The sequence below is a fragment of the Lepidochelys kempii genome, chromosome 4, assembly GCF_965140265.1.
Source record: "Lepidochelys kempii isolate rLepKem1 chromosome 4, rLepKem1.hap2, whole genome shotgun sequence".
NCBI lineage: Eukaryota > Metazoa > Chordata > Testudines > Cheloniidae > Lepidochelys > Lepidochelys kempii.
Genome location: NC_133259.1, coordinates 118349023 through 118365083, shown reverse-complemented (window position 1 = coordinate 118365083; position 16061 = coordinate 118349023). Strand labels below are relative to the sequence as shown.

Below are 16061 nucleotides of genomic sequence, written 5' to 3'. Positions count from 1 at the left end.
CACAGTAGGCATGTGCCTAGGGGTGCCTAAAAGTTAAAAGTGGGTTAAAAGTTAATACATACCGCTCTCCTACAGGCAGCCAGGCTCCTGGCATGGGCTGGTAGCCGCCCAGTTGGAGCAGAGTGGGGTGGGCCAGAGTGAGCGTCCAAGTCAGTCCGTCTGGGGGGTGCTGTGAGCTGTGGCTGGGTGGGGAGGCTGCTGAAGTAGCTGGGAGTGTCCCAGCCCCTTCCTAATCTCAGCCACCCCACTCCCTCCGCCCCATGCCGTGGAGGAAGAGGGAGGGATGTAGCCAGCACCCCATTCAGTTGCACGGGATGAGCCGGAGCATGGCTGCCATGCTGGGCTGCAGGAGGGAATGGAAGACACTTGGGGACCGCTCACTGTGGGGAGAGGAACAGTCCTCCCCTTACGCCTAGCCTGGGGCGGGTGGGCTGTGCCCTGGTTCAGGCTGGGAGCGCTGTGCATGACGGAGGGTCTCGTGCCTTCCTGGGGAGGCTGTGTTTTTTTATTTATTTATTTATTTCATTTTTTACGGCAAACACAAAAGTCAGCTGTAGGCAGGGGGGTGCTGAAGATGTTGTGCCTAGTGGCATGTAAGGTGTAAATCTGGCCCTGCTGATATCTAGTCTGACCTCCTGTGTAACCCAGGACATAGTTATCAGTTGTGTGTTGTTCTCTTTCCATTCATGGAAAGTCTCTGTCCCTTACCAAACTGTGTACTATGACCTGCGTTATTTTGGAAACAAGAAGACAGACTGGAGCTAAAATATACTTTCCAAATTCGTATGTCATCAAGAGAAAACTGCTCCTGTGAGAAGGATGTTGTTGCTAGGAATATTTTGTGGCTTTCAGTAAGTGAACAAAATAGTTTATTTTCACTTACTCTTTGTTGCCCCCTAGCTGGTACTCAGACTCTTGGTACCAGTAGCTGCATCTCCCTGCCCCAACACCCAAGCCCTACATCTGCATTCAGACATCATTACATCCCTTTCTTCAAAGGTAAGGTCCAGGAATGCCGACTGTGCTGTGATAACTGTAGACCTCTCCAAATGTGTTTTGACTTTCTTTGTGCAAGCATGGCTTCCAACAGGATAGTCTGTCTTAACTTTGTGTGAGTGCTTTCTTGACATACCATGTAAGTCTCTGGGACCTGCTGTGTTTTTTTCAATCAATGTTCAGTGTTTTTTCCAAAGGGAAAAAAAAAATCTGAAGATGGGGGAGGGGAGAATAATTGTAAATTTTGTTTATTATCGTTTACAGAAACATTTAACCTTGTTTCCATGTTTTAGTGAAGCTAACTGGATATTGGAATAAGGGACATTAACACCCTAGAGGATCAAATATCCATCCATCTTTTTTACAAAACATTTAGAGATCTAGTCCATTTTTAATACTGTTAACATCTATTGGGCCAGATCCACAGCTGGTTAAATCAGCATAGCTCCACTGATCAGCTGTGAATCTGGCCCATATACTTTAAAGCACAGAAACTTTATTGTTATTTATTTGAATAAATTAATGCTCATTCCTGTCAAACTATTTCACAAAGGCACATTAATTGTTAATGTTCTGCATGCTGGAGACAGGCCACTGTGATGGGGGAATCTCTGGAACCTTTGAGGCAGAGTGTACTTTTGCTTGGCATGTTGTTTAAACGTTAGAGAGGAAGGCGGGGTGTTGAATGATCACAACAATGTCCTTCCACTAGGATTAATGTGGGGAGGAAGGGGAAGCAAATGGGCACAAATCACAAGCATTTTCAGTTACTTTTGTATCCTCTATCTTTGTGTCCTATTTGAGTTGAAGAAGCAAAGCTTTGTCATCGGAGCAGTGCAAAGGAAAGGATGTGACTCCCTGCAGGTGCATTGTACATTGGTGTAAATAAGAGCAGAATCAGGTCCATACCCTGCAAATGTGACCCCCAAAAGAGAATTCTGGAGAAAAATAATAAGTTTAAACAAAGTGATGCCATTTTAACAGACAATCTACCTACAAAGATTCTGTCCCCCAACTTCTAGGAGGGCTGAAGCACATTCTTGTATCACATGAGTCTCTGCTTGGATACAGTTTTATGTGTACTGTAAAGCTGGACAGTTTTATCAGAAGTTGATGCATTTAGCTAGAAAACCTCTCTGTGTACTGCACTGCATGATTACACAGTGTGGAATGTTCTCATTTGAAAGTCAATTGACAGTTGCTCAGCCGCACTTCTATTTGATCACACTTAAACCAGTATATGTTCACGGCTACCTGTCATTGCCATTTGCGGCAGCAATTATTTGTTGCTGTTGTTTGGAAAACAATCCATCAAGCAGTAGCCTGTTGTTACAAAATAAAAATTAGTAAAACAACCAAAATAATAATATTTTGCACTTCTGTAGCACCTGTTATCAAGGAGCTTAGAGCCCTTTGCAAACATATATTAACTAAGCCTCACAACTCTCCTATGAGGTGTCGGTAAGTATTTTTATACAATTTACATATGGGTTAAATAAGTATTACATAGTTTCCCCTTGTTGTACATTCAATTAGTGTCACAGCAAATAATAATAAAAAAGGAGATCTGAGATCCCCAAGTGCCTTGTTCTAAATACTAGGATGCCCTCCTTCTTTATCTTGATAAATGTTTGACGTTACCTTCCCTGTTTTTAAAAATGTAGGCAACGCTATGGAGAGATCATAGTGAGAAGAGCAAAAGTCATGGGAATATAGATAAACTATTGTCAAATGCCATGTGCTCAAAATAAGATTTTTTTTTTTTTTTTTGCCATTTCAGTTCAAAATAATTAGAGATGTGCTTGGCTGATAGACTTGAACATGTCTGAATGTAATACACTAGTTACAGTACTACACCTGAACTTTTTAAACTCAAAATTAACTCTCCACATTTATTTAATAATATTTTTCTTTAAACTTCTGAGTGAGAGAAACCTCACCACACCAATAGGCTTTTCTCTTGACTATGGGCTTTGCCATAGGCCCTCACTGACAATTCACTGGGTTGGCCCTTTTTTTAGCCATAAGAATGTTGTCACTGAGTTTCTGCTTTCCCTCTTTACCACCCAGAGTTTATCTTGGCGGGTGTAATATGTTTGACCCTCCACTATCACATTTACTCACACACAAAAGTCCTCAAATCATTTGGATATGTCTAGGCTTGGTGTTTTTTGTTTGTTTTTAATCAGAAAAGTGACTTCTGTGACAGCCTAGGTAAGAATGCAGCTTTACTTATCTCACAGTTAGTGCCCATCACAATTCAGAAATGTAAAGATTTTCAAAAACACTTGGGATTGGTCTAACTATGCTCCCATTGATGCAATGGAGTCAGTGAGAGTTAGGCCAATGCTGAGAGCTTTGGAAAATCCCACCTTCACAGTGCAGTGGAGAGTGCCTTGCCTTTTTTAATTTAAGAACCAGATTTTTCAGGACATGTCCTTTTTATTCCACTTTAGTACTCACTGGCTTTGAAAGCTTGGAAAGAATCATTGCTGTTTTCAAGATTTCAGATAAAAAACAAGTTCATGTGCTTAACATATGGATATATAAAATGACCCAATTTCAGAAATAATTTCTGGAATCGCCATTTTTGGGCCAGTGGTGACTGTGCGTGTTGCAGAGTTCCAGGGCAGGAAGGATTTTCAGGCATATTGCCCTTACAATAGCTTTCTAACTGCTTTATGAATCTGCAAAATTCTTGCCAGACCCCCCATCCTCTAAGACAAAAATACAATTCTGCAGTGTCAATGGCTAGATTGGAAATGTAAGGGACTGACAATAAGCAGCATGCTGCTGAGAATGAGGAGCTACAAAAAGACATTCTATTCTTCCTGACCAGCCATGTAACGGCATGAGAGAGGACGATGTTTTGAGGTCTGGTCATTACAGTGCAAACATACTAGGTTAAAAGGGCAGCCTGTCTTGTTAAGAGCCAAGAGACATGAGTATGTTTCTGTGGTTGGTACTTAAGTTCAAAGTAAGCCTTTCAGGATTCTTTCCAAATAAATTAAAATGAAATCCAGGAAAGAGTTCATGATTCTATTTTTTCATCCTGCTAATGGCAGAGAACCAAAGCAAAACTTTGTAAAACTGCTCTCTCCAGTAGTTGTATATTCTATGGGATCTGACATGGAGTCTTTACTCAGTTTTTACCCAGGGAAACTTCAGGCAAGAGACAATTATATAGGATCTTAGGGGTTGTTGTAAGCTAGATAATGGGACCTTTTACTTTGCCCTTCAGTTTGATTTATTGCTAAATATTCATAATTTTGCATGTAAATTGCAAAATCCAGCTACACTCTCTCAGAATCAGTGGCAAATTTTTGACATAATTTTAATAATTTAAATGGTGGATCAGCTTGTATGGTATAATGTGCCCCAAGAATAGCTTGCCTCCTTCTTTTCTTTTAATAGAAATCTAGGCCGTGATCTTAAAAACTACTCCACACAAGTGGATCCCACACAGAGCAGTTGGCAGAATTGCAGCCTTCAGTTCCATGTGTTTGCATTCCCTGCCTCTGTCCTCTCTTCCCAAGTTCTCACCTCCTGTTCCATGCTTCCTTCTGGTCCCTTGAACGTAACAGGAAAATAATGCCTGCCTGAAAGATTTCTGTCTCTGTTTATGATTCCCAGAATGATGGGGCCCCGATCCTGTCTGGTGAGGCTTTTATCCACGTGGACTATTTTAAGTGCCCAAAGTATGTGATGTATTAAGGGCCATGCCTTCCAGTACCCCAATTATAAATGTTTAGTGATACAGGAATTTTGAGCAAGCAAAGGACAGGCATTTTTTGAAAACAACATAACTTTAAAACGCCCTTTCTGATTTTTTCGCAACCTTTCCAGGCAAACTCTACCCTGGGATGTGACATTCCAGGGGGGTGGTAATAACTGGGATACAATGGGGTGCATAGACCTTAACCAGGAAGCAGCTATTTCCCATGCCATGCTCCCACTGCAAGGGGGTCAAGGAGTATAAGACACTCCCTGGCTATCTGCATTGTGTGTAAAGGGTAGAGGTGTTTCTACGGGGCTGCTACTCCCCATCCACTGCATAGGTGGGTTAGTAGTGACAGGGAGTGGGTGAAGTGCAGCAGGTGAGCTGGCATAGAGGGGGAAGTAATCTGATCCTGGTAAATGGATGGCACACCTATCTTTCTCCCTGGAGCAGGATGGGAACCAGAAACCAAACTGTGATTCTGTCAGTCACGGTTTAGCTTCTGGTTTGCTCCTAGGGCAGCATGTTGATACTTGCCCCTTACTCAGGGCTTGCAGTAACTCCACAATCACGCCCTCAGTTCTTGGTAGTACTTGAAGAATATCAACTAATGTTGTTCTAATTTCAGTCTCTGAACTATGCAGAATACTTTTTTAAAAATTGTTACCATCTTATCAAGTCATTGCTACCAGAGAAACAATGGCAGTGACTCCTAATTTTGTAGTTTCAATGATCTTCATTTAAATCCGCACTGTACAGGGAAGTAACACTCCCACAATAAAATGGATTAATTAGCAGGAATATTCATGGGATGCACAGCACTCTCCTCTGTTCTCATGGGGCCTTCTCCTGCTCCTATTAAGGTCAATAGCAATACTCCCATCAGCGGCAGGCCCATGGTTAAAATGATGGAATATATGACATTCTCTGGGGCTGTATTTAATGTCTCTCCAGTACTCCTCAACAGAGGCTACCCAGCTTTGTGAATGGTTAGCAATCCCCTGTTCCATCCCCAGTTTACCAGATTTTTCACCTTTGCTCTGGGCTTTCTACTAACTCAAAGTTACCCATAAACCCCTCTCTCCCACATGGCAGTGCTAAATGATACATCTAAAGCTATACTCTGGGCTGCTGGCCTTTCTTCAAAAGAACTGCTGTACTGTCATCATTAATATCCATTAATTCTGCGCTCCATCCTCTCTAAAATGGTTACTGCAAATTGTCAGCAGCTCTGTGTTTTGTAAAAATATCATGTTTAGCTACCAGTGGCTTAACAATGCTACACATGAACTGGATTTTACAAGTCCCCAAAAAGTGCTTTACTTTTTCGTTTGCCAAGCAGCATTATAATGCCATAGAGTACGCCCTGAGGATTAATTAACAGGAAATAAATGGAGTATTTGAAGAGTATTTTACAAAATAAGAGTATAAATGGGTACGGATCAATAGTATATTCTGTACCTTTAAATTCTGCCAAGTTGGCTATGGCATTATAGATCCATGACTTGATAATCCAACCCTGTCTGCATATAAATAAAATCCTGTGGAGAGTTATCGGGGGGAAAGTTAGAATAAACCTAGTACAAGATCTCAACAGCAGTCTATTTTGTAATTTATATATCCAATAAGACATGACTCAGCTATAGCAGCTGCTTTTTGGTGCAGTCCTGCTTTGAACTAACTTAACATCACTGAATGATTTCACTGATGGTTTTAAGGGCAGGCTATAATTTAACACCATAACCTTAAACTTTGCTAAAATTCCCTAATATATTTGCTCAGTTAAGGCTACGAAGGAGCCGTTTGAAAAAAAAGGACCTACAGATTCCTGAAGCTGCTTTTGTTTTATCTTTTTAACAGCATCACATTCTGAGAAGAGAATGTTAGATTTCAAAGCAGAGCTACAGGGCTGATGCTTGTACCTGATGTTATCCATCAAGTATGCGTTATTGCTGATATAGCACACTCCAGTTCCTAGATCTGTTTATCGTTTGACCCACTGTTCGGTATTGCCTTTGCTAAGAGAGTCACATCAGAAACCAGACATGGTGCCAATAAGGAAGTTGAGGTTTTACAAAGAACTATTTATTTTAAAATGTTGGATTAACAAGTCATTTTGAGTAAGCTTTTTATGCTTGAAGTACTCTACTTTGCTTTCCATTTTTTTTCTTTTATCTGCTTTCTTTGCTCTTCCCCTTGGAGGCAGTGAAAGTGGTCGGAGCACTCCAAGCTTATCCATGTATTCAGACAGCAAATCTTCGCCTTCTGCCTATCAGCAGGCTCCTAGACATTTCCATGTTCCAGGTAGGCATTCACAGCTTAGTTTTTAATCTTCAATTAAAGATGGCATATGTTCATTTTCTCCTAAATTGTCAATGGATTTTGCATTGCTTTGTGAACTGTAGAACAACAATAACAAAAAACCTTATTTCTTCTGAAGAGTGAAAATATGTTAGCTGTTAAACATGATCTCAGAAGTGAATGAGTTACACGCTTCACATTTTTCTGTGTATCAACAAGTTTGCACTAGGAGAAGCCCAAAGAGACAACTTTATTTTATGTTAAACCTAGAAGATGTTGTTGTCTTAAATGTTACTGCTGGTTGCACAGGCCTGTTCAATTTATGGATATGATGTAAGGCTGAATTTTTTAAGTACCCATCTACTAAATGAACTGATGGGTAAGGAGCCATATTAATGTATCCCTTTAGGATTGATAGAAAATTTTGGGCTACCATGCAGCCCAGAATGTTTTAAGTGTGTACTAATGATGAGAAATGTTGCATTGTATTGTAATAGCAGTTACTACACATTAAAATGAATGAATGGTCTCTGCTCAAGTGATTTTTTTTTCCTTTTTTTTTTTTTTTTTAAGAATTAAACAGAAGAAGCACAGTCTAAACTGCTTGCTTACTCTTTTGTTCTTTCCTTTTTCTTTCCTCTTTCTCAGACACTGGAGTAAAAGATAACATCTATAGGAAACCCCCTATCTACAGACAGCATGGTACAGTCTGCTTTTCTCGGCTGCAGTGTTTTCTACGCATGCCCTTGTTAAGGAAGTGCATATTTACCACTGAACTAGTTGTGCTATTGTATTCTCATTTAATTATGCCAGAATCCCTATTATCTAAAAACAAAAAGGAAAAGAATTAAGTAACACAGAAAATTGATAACTCTCTGCATAACATGAAGTCTGAAGACTCAGTAAGTGGCTGGCATAGTGATGTCTTGCTGTACATTATTAATTTAAAGCTAATACTGATCTTAAAGCAATTTGTTTATTATCAGAATGATACAATAGCATGTTAAATATAGTACATTACTATACTGCTTTCAGGTGATCCTGGGGAATATCTAAATTTTAAGGTAATTTTTGCGTCTATATTACAGCAAAAAATAAACTTTTAGGTTCATTGATATATGGTGCATATTGAATATCCATCTTTCATCAGCAAGATTTTTTTACTTTATCATAATATCAGAACAATTCTTTAATGAGGTTATATCCGCTGAGGACAAATTCCTTTTTAAGGCAGTAACCTGACTGAAGATGGCTTCTGATCTGCACCATACAATTGGAACTGAATGGGCAGACCCAATTGCAAGATTGGCACCTAAGTCACTAAACAACAGAACTATACAGAAAATGTTTTTGTGGCACATAATAATCTGACACAACACATGACTTCGAAAAGAACTGTATAAATCATGAATGCTTCAAATGAAGCAGTAAAATAGAAATTCCCCATGTTTCTTTTCAGGGAGAGCATTGACTCTTCTGGTTTGTATCATGTTCTGCCTCACACCTGACTGATTTAAGGATGTGGAGAAATAAATAAATAAATAAGGGCTTCTCTCTGGATGCTGCTGATTCATAGATTCCAAGGTCAGAAGAGTGTGATCATCTAGTCTGACCTTCTATAAAACACAGGCCATACAACTTCCCCAAAATAATTTCCTTTGAACTAGAGTGTATATTTTTTTTAAAATTTCAGTCATGATTTTAAAATTGCCCGTGATGTAGAATCTACCACAACCTTTGGTAAATGACTCCAACTGTTAATTACTCTCACTGATAAATATTTATGTCTTCTATATTAAGTCTGAATTTGTCTAGCTTCAACTTCCACCATTTGGATCTTGTTATACCTTTGTTATTTACTCCTTCTCATAATACAAGAACAAGGGGCCACCAAATGAAATTAATAGGTAGCAGGTTTAAAACAAACACAAGAATGTATTTTTTCACGCAACGCACTGTCAACCTCTGGAACTCCTTGCCAGAGGGTGTTGTGAAGGCCAATACTATAATGGGGTTCAAAAGTGAGCTAGGTAGATTCATGGAAGATAGGTCCATCAGTGGCTATTAGTCAGGATGGGCAGGAATGGTGTCCCTAGCCTCTGTCTGCCAGAAGCTGGGATTGGGTGACACGGTATGGATCACTTGATGATAACCTGTCTGTTTATTTCCTTTGGGGCACCTGGCATTGGCCACTGTCCGACGACAGGATACTGGGCTTGATGGACCTTTGATCTGATCCAGTACGGCCATTCTTATGTTCTTTCCCTGCTAGACTGAAAAAGCCTATTATCAAATATTTTTCCCCATGGAGGTACTTATAGACTTTGATCAAGTCACCCCTGAGCTGAATAAATTGAGCTTCTTGAGTTTGTCATTGTCAGGTATATTTCTAACCTTTTAATTGTTTTTATGGCTCTTATCTGTGCCCTCTCCAAATTTTTCAACATCCTTCTTGAATTGTTGACACCAGAACTTCATAGCATATTCCAGCAGCAGTCACACCAGCACCAAATAGAGAGGTTAAAAACCCTCTGTGCTCTTGATTCCCCCTTTTATACATCCAAGGATTGTGTTAGCCCTTTTGGCCACAGTATCACATTGGGAATTCATATTCAGCTGATTATCCACCATGATCCCCAAATCTTTTTCAAGAGTCACTGCTTCCCACGAATAGAGTCCCCTATCCTGTAAGTTCTTAGTTCTTACATTCTTTGTTCTTAGATGGATACATTTACCTTTAGCTATATTAAAATGCATATTGTTTGCTTGTGGCCAGTTTATTAAGCGATCCAGATTGCTCTGAATAAGTGACCCCTTTTCTTTATTCTTTTCCACTCCTCCAATCATTGTGTTGTCTGCAAACTTTAGCAGTGATGACTTTACGTTTTCTTCTAGGTCATTAATAAAAATGTTAGTGTAGGGCCAAGAACCATCCTGCAGGACCCAACTAGAAATAAACCCGCTGGATGATGATTTCCCACGTACAGTTACATTTAGATACCTATCAGTTAGCCAGTTTTTAATCCATTTAATGTGTGCCATGTTCATTTTGTATCATTCTAGTTTTTTAATCAAAATGTCATGTGGCACAAAGTCAAATGCCTTATAGAAATTTAAGTATATTGCATCAGCACTATTGCCGATATCAGTCAAACTGACATTGAGTACAGTGAGTCAGCGTGCACACATTCTCCATAACTGAAGTGTCTGATGCTAAGCAATTGCATAGACAGGTTTAAATCACTGACATTTAAATAACCTATTAGACTGTTCTGGTTAAGCTTCAGAACAAAGCAAGGTCCAGTGGTGCTTTAATATGCTTTATCACATACAAGGGTCACCTCGGTGTCAATGAGATGGAATCCATTTATATGAGCACTTGGCTTTAGGATAAATAGCAAACATTAAAGTCTATCCAAAGCCTTTAATTTCTCCTCCTCTGCAGAGCTACAAATCATTGGTAATAAATAGTCAAAAAAAGCAAAAAAGCTACTGACAAGGCAAAAAGGCCTAAATCATTAGAGAGAGTTTTGGGAAAATCACAAGCAAAACAGAAAGCCAAATCCTCAGCTGTTGTAAATCGGGATAGCTTCATTGACTTCAGTAGAACATTGATTTACACCAGCTGAGGATCTGGCCCTAACATCCTGTTCCCTGAGCATGTCATCCTTAATTATTTTATAGCTACCTCTGGTTTGCCAAAATGACTCTGAAAAAGGGAGTTTTTCTTCATGGCCATATGTTTTCTATGTCAGCCGCCATGCTGATGTACACAACCAAGGCCCAGATTTTCCTCTGTCAGTTTTATACTGGTGTAACTACACTGACTTCAGCAAAGTTATTCCTGATATACATTGGTGTGAGAGGCCCTGTATGTTAATATGCAGGTCAGTCAGACATCTCTGCGGATACCCTGAGGAGATGTATTTTAATACATCTGGCTGGGATTCTACAGGAGTGCACCTACTAATTTATTCTAAATGAAAACAAAAATTGAGAGTGATGAAGTATCCATTTCTGTGTAGAGGCTAATGGAAACAACCTTTTGTTCCCAGCAGAAGTTGTGTAAATCTTTTTGCTAAAGAAGAAACACATTAGCAACTGATGATTCAGCTTCTTAAGCTAAAGGGGCATTGAAGTAGGACATTCAGGAGTTGGAGCCAGAAAACATTCTCTTGTTGAAGAAACGAAGTTTGAACAAACAAGTGCAAAAATGTTCTCTAAAACAAAAAGTGCAAGAAACTCTTCCAAAACATTTGACTTTGAAAGGTCTCAATTACAGCGGTGCCCAGCAGATTTCTTGTAGCTAAGAGCCTCTGTGTTCCTGTTATAAACTCCTAGATTCAGAATAAAAATGAGCTGGGAAAATGTCACATGCATGATTTCAGGCTGTGAATTTGGATGGGAAAGCTGGGGAGGGTGGTATTGCATTTTTCTTTTTTAGTATCTTCATATTTTCAAAACATTTGATTCAATATTAAACCTTTTAAAAAGAGTTTGGCCTTCATCAATTTTATCACTGATCCAAACAGAGAGCTCAAATGGTTGAACTTGGGTTCCTGGAGTCCATATTTAGACATCCATATAAAAAGGACCTGATTTTCAGAGGGGTTGAGTAGCCCAATTTTCACAGAAGCCAATGCTCAGCAGCTCTACAAGTCAGGTCACTTTGATGTAGGTGCCTTAATATAGATTTAGGTGCCTAAGATTCAAGGAACGCTGCATGTGCAGACCCTGGCATTCATGCTTTGTTCCATTGATTTTGACTGGATTCCTAGCAAGTGCTGGGGTCTGCCCACTGGAGTTCCAAGCAGCATCAGACCCTATGTTTGAATATTTTGACCACTGTTTTCAAGGTTCAGGTTAAAATGTATGGATTCTTTGCTTAGAAATATACTGTAAGATTAAGCTCCTCCTGTTCTCTGTTAGCATTTCATACAGCATTAATCTTGACAAAAGGCTCATGTGGGACCGCTAAACACTGAGGATGGAGTGGAGGTCAAAGATAATCTAAGCATGGCCCAATATTTAAACAAATACTTTGCCGCAGTCTTTAATAAGACTAAAGAGGATCTTAGGTATAATGGTAGCATGACAAATGGGAATGAGGATATGGAGGTAGACATTACATATTTGAGGTAGAAGCGAAACTCAGACAGCTTAATGGGACTAAATCAGGGGGCCCAGATAATCTTCATCCAAGAATATTAAAGGAATTGGCACAAGAAATTGCAAGCCCATTAGCAAGAATTTTTAATGAATCTGTAAACTCAGGGGTTGAACCGTATGATTGGAGAATTGCTAACATAGTTCCTATTTTTAAGAAAGGGAAAAAAAGTGATCCGGGTAATTATCTGTAGTATGCAAGGTCTTGGAAAAAATTTTGAAGGAGAAGGTAGTTAAGGACATTGAAGTCAATGGTAAATGGGACAAAATACAACATGGTTTTACAAAAGGTAGATGGTGCTAAACCAACCTGATCTCCTTCTTTGAGAAAGTAACAGATTTTTTAGACAAAGGAAACGCAGTGGATCTAATTTACCTAGATTTTAGTAAGGCATTTGATACCGTGCCACATGGGGAGTTATTAGTTAAATTGGAAAAGATGGGGATCAATAGGAAAATTGAAAGGTGGATAAGGAATTGGTTAAAGGGGAGACTACAACGGGTCCTACTGAAAGGTGAACTGTCAGGCTGGAGGGAGGTTACCAGTGGAGTTCCTCAAGGATCAGTTTTGGGACCAATCTTATTTAATCTTTTTATTACTGACATTGGCACAAAAAGTGGGAGTGTGCTAATAAAGTTTGTGGATGATACAAAGCTGGGAGGTATTGCCAATATAGAGAAGGACAGAGATACCCTACAGGAGGATCTGGATGACCTTGTAAACTGGAGCAATAGTAATAGGATGAAATTTAATAGTGAGAAGTGTAAGGTCATGCATTTAGGGATTAATAACAAGAATTTTAGTTATAAGCTAGGGACGCATCAATTAGAAGTAACGGAGGAGGAAAAGGACCTTGGAGTATTGGTTGATCATAGGATGACTATGAGCCGCCAATGTGATATGGCTGTGAAAAAAGCTAATGCGGTCTTGGGATGCATCAGGAGAGGTATTTCCAGTAGGGATAAGGAGGTTTTAGTACTGTTATACAAGGCACTGGTGAGACCTCACCTGGAATACTGTGTGCAGTTCTGGTCTCCCATGTTTAAGAAGGATGAATTCAAACTGGAACAGGTACAGAGAAGGGCTACTAGGATGATCCGAGGAATGGAAAACTTGTCTTATGAAAGGAGACTCAGGGAGCTTGGCTTGTTTAGCCTAACTAAAAGAAGGTTGAGGGGAGATATGATTGCTCTCTATAAATATTTCAGAGAGATAAATAGAATCATAGAATCATAGAATATCAGGGTTGGAAGGGACCCCAGAAGGTCATCTAGTCCAACCCCCTGCTCAAAGCAGGACCAATTCCCAGTTAAATCATCCCAGCCAGGGCTTTGTCAAGCCTGACCTTAAAAACCTCTAAGGAAGGAGATTCTACCACCTCCCTAGGGAACGCATTCCAGTGTTTCACCACCCTCTTAGTGAAAAAGTTTTTCCTAATATCCAATCTAAACCTCCCCCACTGCAACTTGAGACCATTACTCCTCGTTCTGTCATCTGCTACCATTGAGAACAGTCTAGAGCCATCCTCTTTGGAACCCCCTTTCAGGTAGTTGAAAGCAGCTATCAAATCCCCCCTCATTCTTCTCTTCTGCAGGCTAAACAATCCCAGCTCCCTCAGCCTCTCCTCATAAGTCATGTGTTCTAGACCCCTAATCATTTTTGTTGCCCTTCGCTGGACTCTCTCCAATTTATCCACATCCTTCTTGTAGTGTGGGGCCCAAAACTGGACACAGTACTCCAGATGAGGCCTCACCAATGTCGAATAGAGGGGAACGATCACGTCCCTCGATCTGCTCGCTATGCCCCTACTTATACATCCCAAAATGCCATTGGCCTTCTTGGCAACAAGGGCACACTGCTGACTCATATCCAGCTTCTCGTCCACTGTCACCCCTAGGTCCTTTTCCGCAGAACTGCTGCCTAGCCATTCGGTCCCTAGTCTGTAGCTGTGCATTGGGTTCTTCCGTCTAAGTGCAGGACCCTGCACTTATCCTTATTGAACCTCATCAGATTTCTTTTGGCCCAAACCTCCAATTTGTCTCGGTCCTTCTGTATCCTATCCCTCCCCTCCAGCGTATCTACCACTCCTCCCAGTTTAGTATCATCCGCAAATTTGCTGAGAGTGCAATCCACACCATCCTCCAGATCATTTATGAAGATATTGAACAAAACCGGCCCCAGGACCGACCCTTGGGGCACTCCACTTGATACCGGCTGCCAACTAGACATGGAGCCATTGATCACTACCCGTTGAGCCCGACAATCTAGCCAGCTTTCTACCTACCTTATAGTGCATTCATCCAGCCCATACTTCCTTAACTTGCTGACAAGAATACTGTGGGAGACCGTGTCAAAAACTTTGCTAAAGTCAAGAAACAATACATCCACTGCTTTCCCTTCATCCACAGAACCAGTAATCTCATCATAAAAGGCGATTAGATTAGTCAGGCATGACCTTCCCTTGGTGAATCCATGCTGGCTGTTCCTGATCACTTTCCTCTTATGCAAGTGCTTCTGTACCAGAGAGGGAGAGGAATTATTTAAGCTCAGTACCAATGTGGACACAAGAACAAATGGATATAAACTGGCCACTAGGAAATTTAGACTAGAAATTAGATGAAGGTTTTTAACCATCAGAGGAGTGAAGTTTTGGAATAGCCTTCCAAGGGAAGGAGTGGGGGGCAAAAGATCTATCTGGCTTTAAGATTAAACTCGATAAGTTTATGGAGGAGATGGTATGATGGGATAACATGGTTTTGGTAATTAAATATTCATGGTAAATAGGCCCAATGGCCTGTGATGGGCTATTAGATGGGGTGAGATCCGAGTTACCCAGGAAAGAATTTTCTCTAGTATCTGGCTGATGAAACTTGCCCATATGCTCAGGGTTTAGCTGATCGCCATATTTGGGGTCGGGAAGGAATTTTCCTCCAGGGCAGATTGGAGAAGAGGCCCTGGAGGTTTTTCGCCTTCCTCTGTAGCATGGGGCACGGGTCACTTGCTAGAGGATTCTCTGTTCCTTGAAGTCTTTAAACTACGATTTGAGGACTTCAATAGCACAGATATAGGTGTGAGGTTTTTTTTGTAGGAGTGGTGGGTGAAATTCTGTGGCCTGCGTTGTGCAGGAGGTCAGACTAGATGATCATAATGGTCCCTTCTGACCTAAATATCTATGAATCTATGAAAGCACCTCCAGGAAGGGGATGATGTAATGGAATGCTAAACTGTATTATACCCTTCAACCACTAGGCAGTGCTCTGTGTAATATACCTTATCAGCGGTACCATGCAGTACATTAAAAGATCTTATAGTGAAGTGCATCTGGTGTGTATCTCTGAGAAGGAAGTTCTGTGGCCAGTCCATACCTGGTACAGAAGCCTGACCAGCCCTGCATCCTATTGTGTAGAAGGTGCACATGACAAGAGCTGTCTTTCAAACTTCTTTTCCACTTGCCCTGTGCTGCATGCATGGGACAATATAATGTTCACCGTTTCCAACTTTTAGGGGTAGGAGTTTCACTCCGCTACATACTGATACAAACATAGATCAAAATTTTGCCTTTATGTGGGGGTTTAGGGGGTGCAGAGGTATAGCAGCTGAGTGCTAATGGCAGATGCAGTCTGCCCAGGAAGGGCAGAAGCTGTATGAAATATCTGCAGACATGCTGGGTCAGGGGCCGAAGGCTAGGTAGGGAAGAGTTGCTGCCACCCCACAGTGACCCTTATGACACCTTTTAAAAGGTGCATCCATCAATGTTTTAAAACGCTGAATCTCACGGGCCCAAACTGTGGCAAGTTGTCTGTGCAATTTGGCGTGTGTATGTCTGCAAAATCTGCTGGTTGTGAAATCATTTTTGGGGTGCAGATCAGTATCATTTAC

At 40.7% G+C, this 16061-nt stretch overlaps 1 protein-coding gene across 14 annotated transcripts in view; it reads left to right on the top strand.

Annotated features, from left to right (window-relative positions):
* ABLIM2 (actin binding LIM protein family member 2) overlaps positions 1–16061 on the top strand; it is a 217245-nt gene that overhangs the window by 159827 nt on the left and 41357 nt on the right. For 9 of the 14 annotated variants that reach the window (XR_012158735.1, XM_073342609.1, XM_073342614.1 and 6 more), the window contains 3 exons: positions 901–999; positions 6917–7018; positions 7664–7717. The exons of 1 other annotated variant lie outside the window; for it this stretch is intronic. Coding sequence is in view for 12 of the 13 variants with exons in the window: in XM_073342609.1 (XP_073198710.1) it covers positions 901–999; positions 6917–7018; positions 7664–7717 (255 nt within the window). In the remaining variant the exon portion in view is untranslated. The remainder of the gene's footprint in view (positions 1–900; positions 1000–6916; positions 7019–7663; positions 7718–16061) is intronic. 4 more of the 14 variants (XM_073342608.1, XM_073342607.1, XM_073342605.1 and 1 more) reach the window with 3 other exon arrangements.